This window comes from Mus caroli, unplaced genomic scaffold, assembly GCF_978045245.1.
Source record: "Mus caroli unplaced genomic scaffold, Mus_caroli_1 scaffold_15, whole genome shotgun sequence".
In the NCBI taxonomy this organism is placed as follows: domain Eukaryota; kingdom Metazoa; phylum Chordata; class Mammalia; order Rodentia; family Muridae; genus Mus; species Mus caroli.
This window is the reverse complement of record NW_028227270.1, coordinates 74,355,518-74,376,579: the sequence shown is the minus strand read 5'-3', so window position 1 is coordinate 74,376,579 and position 21,062 is coordinate 74,355,518. Positions and strand designations below refer to the sequence as shown.

Below are 21,062 nucleotides of genomic sequence, written 5' to 3'. Positions count from 1 at the left end.
GAAAGAGTCAGTGCTCTTAACTGCTGAGCCATCTCTCCAGTCCTTCAAGGCAACTTCTTAAAATCAACATATGGCCGAGGGAGTTGTAGCTTATGGGTAGAGTGGTTGCCTGGCATTCAAGAGGCCCTAAGTCCAATGCGTCTCTCTGCTCTCCTCCGCCTCCCTGACAAGAACTGGAGCGCCAGAGGCAAACCACTATGTGTGGCTTTTACGTGGGCATGGTAGACCTGAACTCAGGTCCTTGTGATATAAAACTAATGGAGCCTATAATAAGCAGAGGAACCACGAGTTGATAAAATATGGTAGATGCTAGACCAGACTGCTTTGAGTTAGCCAAAAAATCAAACACCAGGGAGGACCAACCGCTCCTCATCCACCTGAGTCTCACACCGACTCCTCTGTCAACGGACCCATATTCCAAGGAAAGCAGCAGCAACAACAAAAGCCAACAGCTATGCGTCTGCCGTGACTCCCCCAGCAGAGCCGTTCTCCCCCAGCAGCTAAGCAGCACGGCTGAGCTTGCTCTGCAGCGGACCGGTTTGCTAACTACAGACATCAGAGGAAGCTCTCCTGCAAATCTCACTGTGATGAGAAGTTTCTGGTGGGCTGGTGTCTGGCGAGCTGTGCTCACTGAGAAAGCGGGACCGAAAACGGCTGCCTCTGGGAGTGATTACCTGGTCGTTCTCTATCTTGGGATGCAGCCGGTCAGCATCTGGAGGTCCTTCTGGGATACCTTTATGGTCTGTTTCATTTGCTAGATCCCTCCTCCTGGAGGGCTCCCCTACAGAACAATCTGCCAAACCGTCGAAGTCTTTGCCGTCAGACACACCCATGAACTCTGTGAAGGAATGGTCCTCCAAAATGTTTGTAGTGTGTTCTATTGTCACCTCTCCTGGGCAGAATTCTCTGGCTTGGTGGCCATCTTTGCTGGGGCCAACATCCAGTTCTGAACATGAAGCAGTCCTGCATGGCATTCTGGAATTTTCCTCAGGGATGCTCTGGGGTGACGGGGTCCCCTTGGGTAAGGCACTGTTTTCCTCCAGCGGCACAGCGATTGTCTCATCCTTCCCTGAGCCTCTTCCTACTTCTGTAAGCTCCTGATTCGAAGCTGGTCTGACATCAGGTGCAAGTGATGGTCCTGGGGACTCGGCGCACTCGAGCTCCTTTGTGGAGACAGCAAGCTGGTCTGAGCTGTCGCTGGAGGGGACTGCCATGTCAGACAGAGTGGCATTGGAGGCACTGTGGGAGAAGTAGCCACTGGTGAGGCTGCTGGTGGTAGGGCTACGAGACACTGCTTTCTCCAAGGCTCTCGAGTCTGTCAGGTCCGCCTTAGAAGGCGACCACTCCCTGTTCTCCAAGCTGGCATTGTAAACACTGAAGTCAGCGAACTCCACGGGCACATAAGGCTGTGCAAGCATCAGCTTCCTGCTGAGAGCTTCCAGCTCATTTTCCTCCTCTTCTGAGTCCTACAGAAAGGAAGCCAGAGCCAGCCATTAGCTCCTTAGAGCCACAGTCTGATTGAGACATATTTCACTCTGCTAGGAAAGGCATCCTATGCCCATGTTCCTTCCCTTGCCCCCTTCCTTCTTTCTGTTTATGTAGTTCATGGCTGGCTTTGAATCTGTTAGGGGGACAGGCCTTGACTGCCGGACGCTCCTCCCTCCACTTCTCAGAACAGGGAATTATGGGTATGTACCACCAGACCCAGCCTCTCTTTCTTAAGTCTGGTCAGCTCTCGTCATCTCTGACAATAAGTTATCTTATTCTCAGAGACTGGTAATTAGGAACACACTGTTGCCTAGTAGGGCTGTGTTTATTTCTTCCGGGTTCACTCAACACTCATCTGCAGGCCATCTAGGAACTAGACTGAAGGGCACACAGCCTCCTCAGCCAGGGAGGCATGGCCCGAGGCAGTGGAGTGGGCTTCTTGCTTTCCTCTGACAATCTTTAACCTACCGGAGTGGAGTGCAGAGATTCAGGTCATCTGGGACGATTTCTGAAATTGTTTATGAGGCTGGTGAAAGGCCCAGAACTCTGCACTCAGCGTTGCACTAAATACTGTACCACTGCAACATGCTAACAGCTCATCAATGACTGCTTCCCTTAGTCTATGAGAAGCAGATAGAGGTTTGGCTGGAACCCAAGGACGATAGAAAGTGAAGATAAAGAGAGTTCTCCAGTGTTACGTAGTTGGGAACTTGGCAAAGATTGGGGTAAACTCAAAAGTGTCAACTCAGCCTCTGCCAGCGAGTGATACATTTGTTTGGTTTTAAAAGTGCTTTTTATAAATATTTAAAATTTGTTTGTTTAAATCTATTGATTTCACGTTATATGAGTGTATGTATGCCTGCAAGTGTATCTGTATACCTTGTGAGTGCTTGCTGCCTGTGGAGGCCCGAAGAGGACGTTGACTGCCCTGAGGTCATGGGTGGGTGTGAGCTGCCATATGGGAACTGAGCGTGGGTCTTCCATAAGAGCCACAAGTGCTCTGAACTGCTGAACCGTCTCTCCAGCCCGGTATTTTACAACTATTGTGAACGATACTTTAAAAGGCATTATTTATTAACTAATTAATGTATCTATGGATATATTTATGCATGCATGTATGTATTTAGAGAGTGTGTGTGTTTGCACTTGGCATGTCTCTGCACATGTATGGAGGTCAAAGGACAAGTGGAGGAAGTTGGTTTTCTCTTCTGCATTGAGTCACAGGAATCAAACTCATACTGTCAGCCTTGACAGCCTGCACCTCACCTGTTGAGCCTCCGTGCCAGCCTGGTACTTTATTATATGAGGTAGAAAAATAACTGACACTTTTTAAATAATTTAAAACTAATCTCCTACGTACCCCCCAAACCCAACAGATATCACTTTTATTTAAAAATGTACAACACTTAGTTTTTTGAAACCAGGTCTTACTTTGTTGCCAGACTGACCTAGAAATCACTATTATTTTTTTTAAAGATTTATTTATTATTATATGTAAGTACACTGTAGCTGTCTTCAGACACACCAGAAGAGGGCATCAGATCTCATTATGGATGGTTGTGAGCCATCATGTGGTTGCTGGGAATTGAACTCAGGACCTTTACAAGAGCAGTCAGTGCTCTTAACCACTGAGCCATCTCTCCGGCCCTAGAAATCACTATATAGCCCACCCCTGGCTTTGGCACTGTGGCGATCCTCTTGCCTTAGCGTCCTGAATGCCAAGATTACAGGTGTGAGCCACCACGCTCATCATGCAAAAATTAAGACATGATTTTTTTTTTTTTTTTTTTTTGTGGTTTTTCGAGACAGGGTTTCTCTGTGTAGCTCTGGCTGTCCTGGAACTCACTTTGTAGACCAAGCTGGCCTCGAACTCAGAAATCCGCCTGCCTCTGCCTCCCGAGTGTTGGGATTAAAGGCGTGCGCCACCACGCCCGGCTAAGACATGATTTTTTATTTAAGGACTAACCAACAAGCTCTTTCTAAATGCCTGTCTTTGTCCTAAGGGTTGGGAATACTGATGCTGAGTGATAAGGGACAATGGTTTCACGGTTTTTCCCTTAGCAAGGTATGCCTTTGAGACCTTGTTCTAAGGGCAGTCCTGAACTCTAACTTAGAAACCTCAAAAATAGCTCTATTTCCTCCCCTTCCTCAAAAAGTCACTGCAACCTTAACAACTAGGTAACTGTAGCGAGCCAGAACCCAAACATCCGTCTTCCTCATTACGAATGCATAGGTGGTGGGTCTATTATTTAGACAAGAAAAAGGGGAGGTAGTAAAAAAATGTGGCAGACAGCTATTCATAAATAAATATAAACTTCATCTGTTGGACATTATAGTAATGTTTTCTTTTGTAGCTCATAATTTTACGAGATTTAAATACCTCAGAAATAGTTTAATAGGGCTGGGGAGATAGCTCAGTTGATAGAGTGGGGGCCTAGCATAGATCTCTAGCATTGCATAAATGCTAGCATCGCATAAATCAGGCTTGGTGGCACATACCTACGAAGCACTCAGGTCTGGAGGTTAGAAAATCAGAAGTCAAAGGTCATCCTCAGCTAGACAGTGAAGCTGAAATCAGCCTGGGCTGCATAGTGAGTTCGAGACCAGCCTGGGCTACATGAAACTCCAGTTCAAAAAAAAAATTAATACTCTCTATTGCTGCTTCAACTTGCAAATCAATTTTTAAGGCTTAAAGCATTTAGTAGGAGATGCACTCAGTGACACATGACCCTTCCAAAGAAAGGAAAAGTGGGCAGAAGCCGGGCGTGGTGGCGCTCGCTTTTAATCCCAGCACTTGGGAGGCAGAGGCAGGCAGATTTCTGAGTTCGAGGCCAGCCTGGTCTACAGAGTGAGTTCCAGGACAGCCAGGGCTACACAGAGAAACCCTGTCTCAAAAAACAAAAACAAAAACAAAAAACAAACAAAAAAAAGTGAGTATAAATTACTTGAAAAAATTACCAGTCTTAAAGATAAGTATCAAATGTCACATGATAAAAGTTTTTGAAATTAACAAAACAAAATTTTGACAAGGGCATACTCATTTTGTCCTTGTATCTTTTTTGTTTGTTTTCTTTTGAGACAAGTTTGACTGTCTAGCTCTGGCTGGCCTGAAATTGCTACATAGACCAGGTTGGTCTTGAACTCATGGAGATCAGCCTGACTCTACTTCCCCACGGAACAGATTAAAGGTGTGTGCCATCAGACTCAGCTATTACCCCTGTATCCCAATTGTTAGATGCTTTTAAAATTAGGTAGCTTGCTTGCTTGCTTGCTTGCTTGCTTGCTTGCTTCCTTCCTTCCTTCCTTCCTGTTTTTCTTTCTTTCAAAGTAGGGCCAGTGATATGGCTCAGTAGGTAAAGGTGCTTGCTGCCAAGCCTGAGGACCTAAGTTCAATCCCTGGGGTGCACAAGGTGAAGAGAGAACTAAACCCTGCAAGCTGTCCTCTCATCTCCACACACACACACACACACACACACACACACACACACACGTGCTGTGGCATGTGCACACCACACACAGGCTTGCACACACAACTAAATCAATGTCATGCATTTGTATTTTAAAAACCAGTGGTTGTAGTTTGAATGACTCTGTAGTTTGAAAACAGCCGTGTTGGAGTTTGAATGTCAACAGTTCCCACAGGTTCATCCGTCTGAATGCCTGATCCTCAGTTGGTGAGACTGTGTGGGAAGGACCGGGGGTGTGGCTTTGTGGAGGAGGTAGGTGTGTCACCAGGGGCCAACTCTGAGGTTTCCAAAGACTCATGATACCTGAAGCGAGTTCTCTCTACCTCATGCCTGGGGTCTGGGATGTGGGCTCTCAGCTCTCCCCGCCCATCTGTCTTGTCTTGCCGGTATGGATCCTAACTAAAAGAAAAGATGGGTCCTAACTAAACGTTTTTAGAAAAGATGAGCTCAAAGCTGCTCATAGTGGTGCCCGTGTGATACCCCAGCTACTTGGGAGGCTGTGGCAAGAGAATTGTAAGTCTGGGGCCTGCCTGGGCTACACAGTGAGACAGCCTGGGAAACTTAGCAAAAATTTGTTTCAAAACAATTAAAAAAATAAAGCACAAATGATATGGCTCAGGGACAGTGAGCTCGCCTGGCAGAAGCCCTGGGTCTAATACCCTGTACCGCGATATGAGATAAAAATAAAAGTCTGGGGAAAAAATGCTGGGTTTTTTGTTTGTTTGTTTGTTTGTTCTTTTTTTCTTTTAAATCTTATTTATACAGGATAAGGCATATGCCTGCGTATCTTTTTAAGTGATCAGACACAAGCTACAAGAGTCAGTCATAGCCAAGTTTGGTGGCATAAACCTGCCATCCTGTATTCAAGTGGCTGAGGCAGGAGGGTTGCAAGTTAAAGACCATCCTGGGCTCCATACTGAGACCCCGTCTCAGAAAACAAAGAAACAAAATAAAACAACAACAACGACGACAAAAAGGAAGGGAATAGCTTATGTCAATTTATGAGAGGGGAAATAAAATGAAAGCTTCCCCAAGAAAATAAAAGCTCCCAGCTCAAACAAGCGAACCACTTAGAATACCAAAACATTCCGGAAGACCAGCCAAAGAGATCATAGTGCGACTGCCCCAGGTGCAGTGCGCATGCATAGCAGGCATGTGCAGCGCATAGCAGGCTTGCGCAGCAGTTGTATCTCTAAAGCCAGCAGAGGCAGCCTTCTCTAGTCATGTTCCCGCAACAAATAGATACCATTCAACCCTGCCCAGCAGCAGTACATGATGCATTTGGTCACACAGTGCCCAAGTACTGCTCGAGATGTCTTGGGTGAAAAGAATCTGGTGCGGTACTCTACTCTGTTTGCTGAGATGGGCTTCGTTTTAAGCTCTTTAAAGGAAAGGCAGGAGAGTAACCGTGGGGCAAGCTATGTGAACTGCACATCTGCGTGATGGATAGCACTAGAAGGTGCTCCTGGCAGCCTCTGGAGGGTATTGGAGCAAAATAAATAAATGGCTCTATCAGACACACATCCTGACAACCTGAAGGGTAAAGGCACAGCCACTGGCCCTTTTAGTGCACCCAGTGATTTTCTACACTCAGAGAGGGGAAAGTGAGGTTAAGTGGGGATGGCTGTTTAACATCCACGCAGGTGAAGGAACAGTCTCTGGCATGGTACCCTCTTCCCCACGAGGAGCTAGATAGAGCAGGCAAACAGAACTTAGGAACAGGAGTGGCTAAGGAGGGGAACGTCTGCTCTTCCTCCCCTCTGTTAGGAATGTAGTCACTGCTTCACGAACAAGTTGCCTCTCTGAATGCAGATGAGCGGCCCGCTGCAGCATCAGCTGAATGCAGATGAGTGGCCCACTGCAGCATCAGCTGAAGATGCAGTTAGTGTCTGCACAGCACATGGCGCAGCTAACGATCTCACACTGATGCACCGTGAGTGGGCCTGATCCTGGGAATGAGACTCCCCACACTGCTTAAGACAGCAGGTCAGAGGCAGCAGCGATCATCAAACTGCCTCCTCTTTGCCCAGACTGGGTTTCCCCCCACCCCCTGCTCAAGCCTAGGAAGGCACAGGAGAGTGAAAACCATGAAATCACATCACATGATTCTTCCCAGACTTCCACACCTACAGGTTTAAAAAAAAAATTGGTTTTAAATTGAGGTATATCTTATAACGAAAAGTAACCAGGGACCATGGTGTTTGAAAAGTTGGCATTTCATAGGTTTTGTTTCACTTTATCCATTTATTTGGAGACCACTCTACAGCCCAGGCTGGCCTTGAATTTGTGATCTCAGGTGTGAGCCACCTCTCCCAGCACTTAGAACGTGCAGCCTTGGAACCATGCTGGAGACTAAGGTTTTGTAGGCAGAGGTCTACCTTACTTGTGCTGAGTAACACAGATTCACCACTCTAAAAGCCAGGCCAAGAACAACCAGGTTAGAATGTTTTGTCAGGTAGGTAAACAGAAGCTGCTGGTGCTGAGGGATGGCAATGAGGAGGAAGGATGATTGGGCAGAGCAGCTACAAACTACACAGGTATCTTGGTAGCAGCCACACAAGAAAGCTTTCAAACACACCCACAACTAAGTGTGGGATTACTTACGCCAAGGAAATGCAATTCCTCTAGGTAGATTAACTTCCGAATCTGGGCAATGTGCGTAGACACATTAGAGAGATTGTGGTATTAGTTAAACTGATCTTGCTGTTACACTTTCCTTTATAATGACCAGAACCATCAAAGGTGCTTCCCCCAACTAGCTATGAAACTTAAGATGATGTGAAAATGAGTTAAATAAAATAGAACACTTAGAGAGAGAGAGGAAAAAAAATCGCAATTCAAGGTTGCATTCATGCAAAAAACGGCATTACCAAGAGCAACACTTCATTTGTAAAGTCAGGACTCAGCACCTGTCTTAATTTCTTTGAAAGCATTTAGATGGCGGATTGGGAAAGGGCTTCAGACCCACCACCAGGTGATATGATAGAAACATTGCAGAACTTACAATCTTCTTCTCGGGTTTGCTACTGTGTTCTACTGGCATGCTGCTGCCATTGCTTCCTGGGGTTACAATGCAGCCAGGGTTATGTGCCTGGGATGGAGGCATGCTCTGCAAAGGTTAAGACACACAGATGCATCACACACAGGAGACAGTCACAGCCAACATGTCTACCAAATACATGCATGTTAGAAGGAGCAACAACAACACTTTTATTACATGTGAAGGACACAGCAGCCAATGTTAGGGGTTAGAGTTAAACTACAGGTAAAGTCTTACTGGGGTGCACATACTCTGTGGCAAGGCAAGACATTAGTTTTATCAACAAGGAGACACATAAAGGCCTGTTACAGTTTCAAAATGCCTTTCCGGCACCTCCTTCTCTCTGGAAGGATACAAAAGACCAAAAGAGTTGGCTACAGAGAAGCCAACCATGGCAACAATAATTAAAACCTCCTGTCACAGCCCTGCATGCTTGAGAGAAAGGCTTCTGAGAAGGGGCTTCAGAGAGCGGATGACTTAACGCATGCACAATCCCATGCAGCATCCAACACTCGACTGCAAACCACTGCTCTCTGAAGACTGCACCATTCCAAGCAGTCCCACACAGTAGAGAGAAGTCAAACATTTACCTCTTGGCTTAGGAGAGGTCTGGCTTCCAGGGCCATCCTTTTCTTATGCTCCTCTTTTACAGGCATGAGGGGTTTGAAGAACTTTGGTGGCTGAGGAGAGAACGCTTTAAAAGGGCTGACTGTTAAGGCATGAGGATTCTCTGATGGACAACCTGAGGAATACAAAGAGGGCATGAGTTTTCAGATAGCCGAGCATGGTTGCAGGCGCACAGGGAGCCAGGCCATTACGCAGGCTTGGTCCCCAGCTCAATTCCACTTTTATACTGATCGTATCAGGAGGGGGCTAGCTTCATCAATGCAGACAGACATTGATGAGTTCACGACTGACTGGGCTGAGCTGCAGTGAACAGGGTAACTAGGCATATGCCTCTGAATGGTGAGCTTTTGTTCGAGGATTCTCCTCTCTCCCTTCTTTCTTATATTTAATGGCTGAGCCATCTCTCCAGCCCTCTCCCTTCTTTCTTGAGGTGTGAAGCATTCACCATCACAGCCCCTTACCACTCTGGTGTTCTGCTCTGCCTCTGCTCCAAAGCATGAAGCAAGCCGACCCTTGATCAAAACCTTTGAAGTCGTGAGTCAAACGAACCTTTCTCAAGTGAGTTTTTCTAAGGTAGTTTGTCCTAGCAATGGAAAGTAAGCACCCGCAGCCATGATGCTATCAGATACAACAGCAAAAACAGTATGCGCATGCGAGCATTTAGTTCAGCCTTCCAACGGCTGAGGGACGAGGGAGTAATCAGGTTAGAGAGATAGCTAAGGAGGTAGGCATGCTTGCTACCAAACCTGACAACCTGAGTGGATTTTAATCCAGGTGGTGGAAAGAGAGAATTGACTCCCCCAAATTGTCCTGTGACCTTGACATGTGTGCTGTGACATACACCCCCAACTCCCTTACACTTATGCAACATAAGCGAAATAAATGCAATAATAAAGTAGAGTCAATAAAATCTATAGCCGCAAAGAAGTATTAAAGGGCTGCGGAGTGAGAGATAATCAGTAACAAGAAACCAAACCTTCTTTCTAAAAAAATATTATGATTTATCTATTTTATGCACATGGGTGCTTTATCTGTATGTCCATGCACAATATGCATGTCTGATGCCCAGGGAGGTCAGGAAAGGGTGTCAGATCCCCGGGGACTGGAGTTTTAAATGGTTTTAAGGAGCCATGCTGGTGCTGGGAATCAAACCTGGGTCTTCTGTGACAGAGTCTGTGCTCTAACCACCAAGCTGCCGCTCCAGCCCCTTAACTCTTTGCAAGATCCAGCTGAAGCTCCTCTGATCAGACTAATTCCAGCTCACGCTGACTTTCCACCTCTGAATTCCTAAGATCTTTATAATCTTCGTGTATATTCTGACATTTACCACTGAATGTTGTATTTGCTATATATTATCTTCATTGTGGAATATATATATATATGTATTTCTGTGTGTGTGTGTGTGTGTGTGTGTGTGTGTGTGTGTGTGTATTCCCCTCTTCAAGACAGGTTTTTTTCTGTGTAGTCCTATAGTCTAGGCTGGGCTCAAACTATGGGATCAGCCTAACTGTCTGGATTAAAGGCACGCGCCACCACGCCCAGCTCCCATGGTTCTATTTTAAAGGCAAACAAAAGCTCACTAGGTATATTTAGCAGACGAATATTATATACACTTTCTCTTAGATCCCTTTTTCCTTGGGCTACGTGGCTATGTAAGACTATATTGATCTCATGCCTTGTTTGGCCTCTGTCTCCTTTTGTTCTCTTTCCAATTCCTGCTAACTGATCCTTGATTCTTGGTAAAGTGTAAGACAGAAGCTAATCACTGATCCCCGTTTCTATCGACTGTGGGTCTCTCTATTGCATGGGGAGACTGTGTGTTTACATAGTAATGATGCCCCTGATCTAATTCATTGCTGCTTTCAGTCATGACCCTGTGATAGGTGTTGGACTCAAGTTTCCTTCAAACATTTGAGTATAAAAAAGACGAGATACGTCACTACTCCTCGGGTTAAGAAAATTGAATGTGAATCACGTATGTCTCAAAACAAGGTCAGAACACGACGAACTGAATAGTGAGCCTGAGAATTTCAAATCCCATACAGAAAGTATTCTTTTCAGCTGGAGAGAGAACTCAGCAGTAGAGCGCGTGCTGAGCATACCTGAGGCTCACGCTTTGATTCTCGGCACCACATATGCATACACACAACTATTATTTTTATATGTTGGACACCCAGCAAAAAGAAATCCAGTGAGTGAACGTGGGTTAACTCTGGTTAAGAAGAGAGTTTTTGAGCATCTGCGAAAGTGGAATTTGGCTTCACAGCCCAGCTAAAAAGGAATACCAAAAGCAATCTTGCCATCACCACCTTCCTTGCTCCTGCGAGGCGAGTCCCTGGGTAAAGTCCCATAGCACGCGACATCTTGGTAGCTGGAGCTGTAGTCAGACACGTCTAACTGGTTCTCAGGCCAGCCCTGCAAAGTAAAAATATAGGTCAACTTCGATGAAGTCACTCTAAAAAAAATGTGAAAAGCAGCCTGGATTTCAGTTTCTTTTCACTTCTCTTCCCTTTCTCTCTCCTTCTCCTTCTTTTCTGAGACAGAGTCTGGTTGTGTAGTCCTTTCTGACCTCAAACTCAGAGATCCATATGCCTTCGCCTCCCAAGTGCTGGGATTAAAGGCATGTGCTACTATACCCAACTCTAGTATATATATGTTATAAAATTAATACGTTAAGTCTATATGACTAAATATATTAACATAACATATTAAATATATTTTATTTCTTTATTTTTAATTGTTCACTTTTCATCCTGCTCACTGCCCCCTTCCTGTAATTTTTTTAAAAAAACTTTTACTGCAAAACATCTCAAACGTATCTAAATGATGATTATACCATGATTAAAACAAATACCACTAAAACCAGAGCGAACAAACTGTTAGCATTTTATTCTATTTTAAGATTTAATAGAATTGTACACAGTAATGAAATTTTGTTTTGTTTTGTTTTTAGGAGACAGGCTCTCACTATGTAGAGATCTGACTGCCTTTGCCTGCTGAGCGCCGGGATTAAAGGACTAGACACCACGCCCTCTAACTCCAGACCAGACTAAAACACTTTTTAATGAAGATGACCTTTCTAGTCCTAATCCTGCCCGGAAAGCAGCACCAAGTTGGGGCTGTCTACAGCAAGCTGGAGAGTGTGCTTATTTTACACATGGCTGAGATTATGATCTATGAACAGCCACAGACGTTGACTCTAACAGGGAAAACTCTCCTTGGAACTCATTCACCTTCTTAAGGGTTGGCGCTGACTTTAAGGACTGAAGCTTAAGTTTCTCAAGTATGCCAACAAAGACTGTAAGCACAGGGGCTGGAGGGATGGCTCAGTGGTTAAACGTGAGACCTGGGTTCTGCTCCCTCTACCCACAAATAGACTCTCAACTGTCTGTCACCCCCACTCTAGGGGCTCCAAAAGGTCCTCTTCTGCCCTCTGTGGGTACTGCATGAAAGCACTGCACAGGCATATATGGAGACAAACACATACGCAAAATAAAATCTTTAACACACACACACACACCTGAACACACAGTATCTTCTCAAGAACTTTGGTGTTGATATACACCATATACGTACCTTATCGTCTTCATCGAAGCCAGAAAGATCTGGCCGGCTAGAGGAGACCTGTGAGAGACATTTTACCAACATTTTACCAACATGTCTCACGTATCTAATGATCATCTGGTTCTTCTGAGACAGGTTTCACCCTGGCCCTTCCTAGCCTTGGACTTGCAGTCTTCCTGCCTCTGCCTCCTGCACAGGCGTGCACCACATATGCCTATTAATTTTCTTTTTCTTTTATTTTATAAATATATTGGCATGGATAGGAGTCTTGGACCATCTTCCCTTGCTCCTGCTTTCTCTCACAAGGCTCCACAACTGCTCTCAAACTGGGGCTTATTACTTTCACGCACATCTCTATAGTTACATGAGGACATATGCAGATAAATACTAAATAGTACTAATTTGCATATTTTACACATTGTAGGTGCTATGCTATTTATTATTCATGGTGTTTTATTGCATAATGATTCTGGTTCCATTTTTCTACGGATGGCTATCGAGGCTGCTTCTAATACATTTTTTTAAAGATTTATTTATTTAATATATGTAAGTACACTGTAGCTGTCTTCAGACACCCCAGAAGGCATCAGATCTCATTACGGATGGTTGTGAGCCATCATGTGGTTGCTGGGATTTTAACTCACGACCTTTGGAAGAGCCGTCAGTGCTCTTAACTGCTGAGCCATCTCTCCATCCCTGCTTCTAATATTTTAAAATGCTTTTTTATTTGACATTTGTGCATGAGTGTGTGTCTGTGTGTGTCTGTGTATACCATGGCATGCATGCACAAGTCAGAGAAGATAATTCAGGAATGAGTTTTCTCCTTCCACCCTCTGGGGCCTGGGACTGATCCTGGGTCATGAGGCTTGGCAGCAAGTGCCTTTATCAGCTGATCCATCTTGTTATCTGTCTTGTTAACTTGTATTTTCAGTTACAAAGTATGATGAAATAGGTGTGTTGGTATAAACCTATGATCCTAGTTCTTAGGGAGGCTGAGGCAGGAGGATTATGAATTTGAGGTCACCCTCTCTTGGTTACTTGGTGAGACTGACTAGAAACCCAAAGACAGCATGTTGAGACAGATCCTCTGTTATCTCTGTCCACTGAGGCTGCGTCCTCACATCCTGGGCTCAAGATTATTACTCTCTTTTTCTGTTCTGTTTTTGTTTTATGGGACAGGCCCTCACTAAGGTAGACTGGGCTGGCCTCTCAAGCTGCTATCCGCTCCTGCCTTAAAAAAACACATGAAGAGTTTAGGACGATCTTAAAAAGTCCTATCAAGAAAAAAAAATTTTTTTTGAGTTTGTGCTTTTTTTTTTTTTTTAAAGAAGTATTTATTTATTTTATGTCAATAAGTACACTGTAGCTTCTTCAGATACACCAGAAGAGGGCATCAGATCCCATTACAGATGGTTGTGAGTCACCATGTGGTTGCTGGGAATTGAACTCAGACCTCTGGAAGAGCAGTCAGTGCTCTTAACCACTGAGCAATCTCTCCAGCCCTGTTCTTGCTTTTTAAAGTTTATTTCCTAGATTCTATGTTTGTTGCTTCTCTTTGGTGACATTTTTCCTGTAAAGTTTTCCACATTTGGGACACTGCTTAACTGAATCTCATTTAGTATTTCTTTTCTTTCTTTTTTTCCCTTTCCTTTCCTTTTCTATTTTTTTCTTTTTGGTCTTTCTCAAGACAGGGTTTCTCTGTGTAGCCCTGGTTCTTCTGGAACTCACTCTGTAGACCAGGTTGGCCTCAGACTCACAGAGATCTGCCTGCCTCTGCCTCCCAAGTGCTGGGATTAAAGGTGTGCGCCACCACCACCCAACTTAGCATTTCTTTTGGTGGGGGAGGCATTCTCCTTTAATATTATCTAAAGCTAGAGTTTTGATTTGACACATACTCAGCCCTTGAACAATAGCTTTACAAGGGTCTTTATTTTATGCTCTGGTTCCGGGGTACATATACATCAAATAAATGTTGAACCATTGATCAGGATGCTTCCTCCTTTTTTATTTATTTTTGGTTTTTCGAGACAGGGTTTCTCTGTGTAGCCCTGGCTGTCCTGGAACTCACTCTGTAGACCTCGAACCCAGAAATCTGCCTGCCTTGGGATTAAAGGCATGCGCCACCACTTTCCTGGTGCTCGTTTTTTATTTTAGACTTTTACACAGCTCTGGCTGGCTTGACTTGGCCCACTGAGTGTTGTGGTTACAGAGTGTACCACTGCACCCAGATCTATTTGTAAACTTTTCTTCTTAAGTTATATACATTTCTGAGCATTTTCACTACATTTTATTGTGCAAGTACTGTGTGGCTGTGGCTGTGGCTGTGTGCACTCGTGCACGTGTGTATGCGCGCGTGTGTGTGTGTGTCCAGAGGACAACTTGTAGGAGTTGGTATTTTCTTTCTACCTTGTGGGTCCCAGGAATTGATCTCCGGTTGTTAGCCAGCCCGTGCTTTTTCCTGCTGAGCCATCTCACAAGCCCCTTACACAGTTATTTTTTTTAATGATTTATTTATTTTTATTTTATGCACACTGGTGCATGTATATCTCTGAGAAGGTGCCAGATCCCCTGGAACTGGAGTTATAGACAGTTGTGAGCTACCATGTGGTTGCTGGGAATTGATCCCAGGTCCTCTGGAAGAGCAGCCAGTGCTCTTAACTATGGAGCCATCTCTCCTGCACTTATGTTTCTTTCTTTCTTTTTTTAAAAAAATCTTTAATGAAGACATATATAATGCAGAGACATAGTCGTCTTCTGGAGCAGAGTCCAGAACACCAAGGAAAACATTCCCCACTGGACTGATCATCTGCGTTATTCGACCTCTGAAGCTACACTATAATCCCACACTCCTGTGGGAAGTGGAGTTAGCATCGGAGTTACTGGTCCAGACACACCTTCTTAGTTCCCACCCCTAGCTTCAGCATCTTCAAAACTGTCTCCATTCTCAGGGAGTGTGGCAGAGTTGTAGAGACAGGCGCCAGGCAGATGGAAATGACCTGTCTGGATTTCCTCTGCTCTAGTATAGCACTGTCTGTCCCCAGACCAGCACCAAGCAGCAGGCCTGGGAAAGATTCAGTACAGTGCTCTTAGGTTTCTTAATAATATTCTTGCTCTTTCATTTCTTGTACTGTCTAGAATTCTCACTGGGATGTAGTGAAGTAGGCATTTTAGAGCTAACGATTTCCATTTAACTACCACTTTATATTCTGCAACTGTTGGTTTTATATATATATATATACATATATATATATATATTTTTTTTTATTATCAGTTACTTCTATATATGTTTAAGCTGTATTATAAGGTCTTCCTTGATAAATCAGTTAATTGGTAGAGTACCTTTTAAATTTTTTTTCAATTAGCTAGGCATAGTGGTGCACACCTCTAGTCCCAGTAGGTGGTAAAGTCTGGTGATCTCTGTGAGTTTGAGGCTATCCAGGGCTGGATAATAGGACCCTATTTCAAAACAAAACAAGACACCCAAGAAGACAAAATGGTGCACATGTGTTTGCGCACACAAGCATGCAGGGATCTCTTCTTTTCTTCCTCTGTAGTCCTGAGGATGGTGGTTGGGCATGCGGACGATAGGCAAGTGACCTACACTGACCTACACCCTCAGCCTGGGAGAATGCTTTCAGTTTATAACTCACGAGTCTCTCGCTGCCTATTCCACGCTGTCAGTATAGTGCGGTGAGTGTACATGTGCGTGTGTGCCTATGCTCACCCATGTAGAGGACGGAGGTTGACCTCAGGTGCCTTCTGTTGCTTTCTGCCTTACTTTTCTGAGACAGGGTCTTCGAACTCACAATGCGCCACTGTGGCTAGTCTGGCTGGCCTGCACACTCCAGAGATCTCCCTGTCTCTGCACCCCATTACTGGGTTTACAAGAGCACACCACCATGTCAGGTTTTTATTTGAATATAGGCTTGTGTGGCAAACACCTTACACACTAACACAGTGGTGGCTCTCAGCCTGTGGTTGCTGGGGATTGGTATTTTCTTTTGTTTGATAGAACCCCTTTAAAGTTGAATGACTCTCTCACAGGGGCCGCATATCAGACATCCTGCATACTAGGTATTTACACTATGATTTGTAACAGGAGCAAAATTACAGTATGAAGTGGCAACAGAAATAAATTGTGCAGTTGGGGGTCAGCACAACATGAGGAAGTGTATTAAAGGGTCACAGTATTAGGAAGGCTGAGAACCCCTGTCTAAGGCTTCATCCAACCTCTTCTTTTTTTTTTTTTTTTTTTTAAAGATTTATTTATTGATTATATGTAAGTACACTGTAGCTGTCTTCAGACACTCCAGGAGAGGGCGCCAGATCTCGTTACGGATGGTTGTGAGCCACCATGTGGTTGCTGGGATTTGAACTCTGGACCTTCGGAAGAGCAGTCGGGTGCTCTTACCCACTGAGCCATCTCACCAGCCCCCAACCTCTTCTTATCTGCTTCTAATGTTTGTATTGTGTTCAGGAGTGACCTGCCGCGTGTTCAGGTAGTGAATGCCACGTGACGTTTTGGCCATTCCTCACGTTAGGAAGGGAAGGGGTCAGTCCTGGGTCTTCCTTCACACTGCTGCGCTCAGGAAGACACTGCTGTAAAGTGGTCTTTACACTAATCTGCTTTCACCTCCCTGCTGCTAGAAGAGGCTCTGCCCTTTGGGGTGCCCCTTCTCTAGTACTGTGTACTCTGTTCCCACCATGTAAGCTCCAACCCGCTGTGATCTCAGATCCTCCACCCCCAAATCTTGGAGTAAGTCCCATGAGCAGCCGGACCCTGGCAGCGTGTACTCACATTGTGAACGTTCGGTGTACTGAGGCTTCTCCGAATGTGCCTCGCTTTGGTGGAGAGCGCTTCCTTCACCGTGACAGCCTGTAAATACACAGCAAAGCAGAGATAACAGCTATCTAGACTGTCTCGTACGGCTATAAACTGGACAGACACGTGTTTACTTTAGAAGATCCAGAAAGCACAAATGTAAAAACCACTTCAATGCTACACACAGAGAAATCCATATTTCTAAGACTGTTACTGCGACCAAATGTGTTCAAAACAACAACAACAAAACAAAAAAGAAAGGAAGAAAGGAAGAAAGGAAGGAAGGAAGGAAGGATAAAAGATCCAATCTTTCAAATACATTAAAAATTCAAAACACAAACCAGAAAAGCTGCTGAGCAGAAGACATGCTATAAATTGATGCAAGTGTGCAGAAAAAGAAGGAAAAACACCCTCAGAGGTGATGCTGTTGGGTTTTTTTTTTTGTGTGTCCAGATTTCAGTATGTTCTACACTAAAAGGAGATTGTTTTGAAAAACACCAAGGGACTGGAGAGATGGCTCAGTGGTTAAGAGCACTGGCTGCTCTTCTAGAGGTCCTGAGTTCAATTCCCAGCAACCACATGGTGGCTCACAACCATCCGTAATGGGATCTGACGCCCTCTTCTTATTATTATTATTTCCTAATATGGAGGATCTCATGCAGCCTAGGTCAGGCTTGGACTCATGTAGCCCAAAATAACTGAACTTCTGAGCCTCCTGCCTCCACCTCGAACATGCTGGGATTACAAGTGTACATGACCACCATGTAGAGTTCAGACCCAGGTTCTCAAGCATGCTGGGCAAGCACACCAGCGACTCTGATGAGTTACTTTAAACCACACATCGGTCTGGCAACTTATATACCTAAATATTAAGAATAAAGTAACAAAATATGGCTTAACATAAGGATTTTGGAGCCCATCTATTTGGGCTATAGGCCACTGCCTTGCTGGGTAACTTCTTCTGGCCTCAATTTTCTCTTTGGAAAAAGGAGTTACAACAGAACTTCCACACAAGGTAATCTTGACCATTAAGTCATATAATGAATGTACTTACATCGTTTGAACATAGTACTTGGGGGCTTAGTGTGGCAATACAGATGGATAATCCAGCACTTGAGAGCAGAGGCAGGAGGACAGCCAACTAGGAGGAGGAGACCCAACTAGTATACATATTGAGTCCTAATGCAGGCAGGTCTCCAGGACAAGATCCTTTTATCAAAACAAAGAAACAAACACATACAACACACATCATACACCCACACACCTCAAAGCTCACACACTTACAATACACATACACATAAACTCAACACACATGTACAACACACCCCACATATACAGACAATACACATGTACAATATACACTATACACATACAACACATTACACACAAACTGACACATGTAGAACATATATACATCACACACAAAACACACATAGGTACCACAGAGAGAGAGACACACACACACACACACAGACACGCCCCCCACTCACAGCACATACACATACAACATACACAAACATACACGTACATTCAATACATATATACAACATACACCATACCACATACACAAACACCACACATGTACAACACAGATTATATACATACAACACATAACACACAAACACCTACATGTACCACACACACACACACACACACACACACACACACACACACACATACACACACTTGTCAGAGTCCTTTCACTGAGGAAATGGCTACCCACGCACTCCTTCTCTGAGCAACTCGAGGTGTCTCCTTCATCTCTGCCCATAGCTGGGGAAAGCTGGCAATGGCATCCTCAGGACTAGACAGTCAGCTACTCACCTGCCGGAGCCGCTCCAGGCTCAGGATGTTCTCCACCTGCAGCACGCCCCGCGTGTACTTCTCGATGTACGTCTCCCCATCCAAAGTGCCCTCGTTCTCACTCCGCGCTGCCAGCAGGGCCAGGGTTTCCCGGTCCTCAATCTCCTCGGTCGCCTAAGGCACAGAAAGGAGGCGACTGTTTTTCTGTGAATGGTGTTTCCGGAAGTGTCTCCACATGCTCTCAAAGCATTGAGAGCTGCCGCTCCCCTTACACTGGCACACTGGCATCTGAAACAGCAGCAGGTGTTACCTTTGGGATATTGGATACTATCTCATAGGTCACGCCGCAGGAGTAACATATATTGATCAGTGATATTCGTCTCTTCAAACTCTGGGTGAAACTCTGGTAGAAAAGGAAAGGCAAGCTGGGTTAAACTGTGTGACAAATCTAAGACGAATACTTCATATTCTGCAAACTGGAAAAGTATTATAAATTATTCAAATAGAATAGATATTTTCAACAAAACAGAAAAAAGCAAAAAACAAAACCCCTGAACTTAAAAAAGCTGGGCATGGTGGTTCACATCTAAAAATCCCAGGATGTGAGAGGTTGAGGCAGGAGGATGCTTTTTCCATTTCAAAGCTCATCAGGTCACACACTGAATGTACTGGCTTGAGGCCAAGGCTGCGCTACTGAATGAGACCCTGTCTCAAGTAACTTACTAAATAAAGAAAAGAAAAAGAAAAGGGAAGAAAACAAACAAACAAACAAACAAACAAACAAACTAAACCAAACATTAAACCTAGAAATCCGACTCTGGTTGGCAAGATGGCTGTGTGAATAGAGGCATCGGGAGTTTGATCCCTGGGACCCACATTGTGGGAGGTGCCTACTGACCTCTGACCTCCACACACAGGCCTCACAGTACCCAAGTGCAAAAAAGATATATAAAAGTGATAAACCTCTCTTTTAAAACACCTTGTCCCCACTTGGTGTAGTGATGCACACCTTTCGTCCCAGCACTCAGGGGCACTTTATTCAGCTGTCCTAGGACAGTGTGAAGGACACTGAGAGGTCAGTTTTGTAGACAGCGCCTCTATCGTGGAGTTTGGCAAAGCAATAGAAATCTGCCTTGCCATTGACATGACTGGGCCTCTCATAGCAGCTGCTACCAGTACAGTTAGCTATAGCTGCTGCCTGCAAATATTGTAGTTCTTTTTCAAGAAAAGGTTCATTTTATTTGTATGTGTGTCTGTCTATGTGTGAGTGTGTGCACATGGGTGGAGTACCTGAGGAGGACAGAAGGGGCCGTCAGAGCCCCTGGAGCTGGATGTAAGTCACCTGACACGGGTGCTGGGAAGCAAATTCTCTACATGGGCAGCGAGGGCTCTTAACTGCTGAGCCCCAAAGACTGGATATCCCAACCAGTGAATGTGATAAGATTAGAGTCTGGGGCTAGCGTTTCCTTCTGCGGTCTACATCTGGCCACCATGGTCACTGCTGTCTACCAAGGTTACAAAACATGACGTGACAGAGGAGACAGACTGTGCCCTTGGATGCTGTATGGCCAGTCAGTCCCATCACTACCTGCTTGTTATAAATATTGGCAGCGATCCGCTTCCGCAGCACTAACTCCATGGCGGCCGGGTGGCTGAGCTGCACGGTCGTCTTCACAATCAGGTAGACCCTTTCATTCTGTGGTGTGACCCGATTCAGGTGAAGAGAGTCGTGCACAGAGGAGTCCCACGAGGCTGTGGCTGAAACCTTGGAGTAGCAGAAAGTTGGGGGACAGAAGTAAGCCTCCTCAGGTGGACATCCCAGAGAAAGACAATCAACCCTTGTACTGGCTAGTTTTGTGTCAACTTGACACAGCTGGAGTTATCACAGAAAAGGGAGCTTCAGTTGAGGAAATGCCTCCATGAGATCCAACTGTAAGGCATTTTCCCAATTAGTGATCAAGGGGGAAAGGCCCCTTGTGGGTGGGACCATCCCTGGGCTAGTAGACTTGGTTCTATAAGAGAGCAGGCTGAGCAAACCAGGGGAAGCAAGCCAATAAAGAACATCCCTCCATGGCCTCTGCATCAGCTCCTGCTTCCTGACCTGCTTGAGTTCCAGTCCTGACTTCCTTGGTGATGAACAGCAATATGGAAGTGTAAGCCGAATAAACCCTTTCCTCCCCAACTTGCTTCTTGGTCACGATGTCTGTGCAGGAATAGAAACCCTGACTAAGACAGCCCTACTTGCTGTTGT

The 21,062-nt window shown here is 44.9% G+C and overlaps 1 protein-coding gene and 1 non-coding gene across 10 annotated transcripts in view; both read right to left on the bottom strand.

The window, feature by feature from the left end:
* Positions 1-21,062, bottom strand: part of Kif13a (kinesin family member 13A) — a 179,182-nt gene that overhangs the window by 2,354 nt on the left and 155,766 nt on the right. For 2 of the 9 annotated variants that reach the window (XM_085831124.1, XM_085831119.1), the window contains 10 exons: positions 20,400-20,576; positions 19,122-19,214; positions 18,833-18,985; positions 16,985-17,062; positions 12,199-12,246; positions 10,908-11,037; positions 8,586-8,737; positions 7,960-8,064; positions 7,560-7,601; positions 675-1,466 (listed from right to left, as the gene is read on the bottom strand). In XM_085831124.1, the coding sequence (XP_085687250.1) occupies positions 675-1,466; positions 7,560-7,601; positions 7,960-8,064; positions 8,586-8,737; positions 10,908-11,037; positions 12,199-12,246; positions 16,985-17,062; positions 18,833-18,985; positions 19,122-19,214; positions 20,400-20,576 (1,770 nt within the window). The remainder of the gene's footprint in view (positions 1-674; positions 1,467-7,559; positions 7,602-7,959; positions 8,065-8,585; positions 8,738-10,907; positions 11,038-12,198; positions 12,247-16,984; positions 17,063-18,832; positions 18,986-19,121; positions 19,215-20,399; positions 20,577-21,062) is intronic. The other 7 variants (XM_029468211.2, XM_085831123.1, XM_085831118.1 and 4 more) reach the window with 6 other exon arrangements.
* Positions 15,136-15,265, bottom strand: LOC115029123 (small nucleolar RNA SNORA55). Its single transcript, XR_003834694.1, has one exon. It is a non-coding gene; the product is annotated as a small nucleolar RNA SNORA55 (small nucleolar RNA).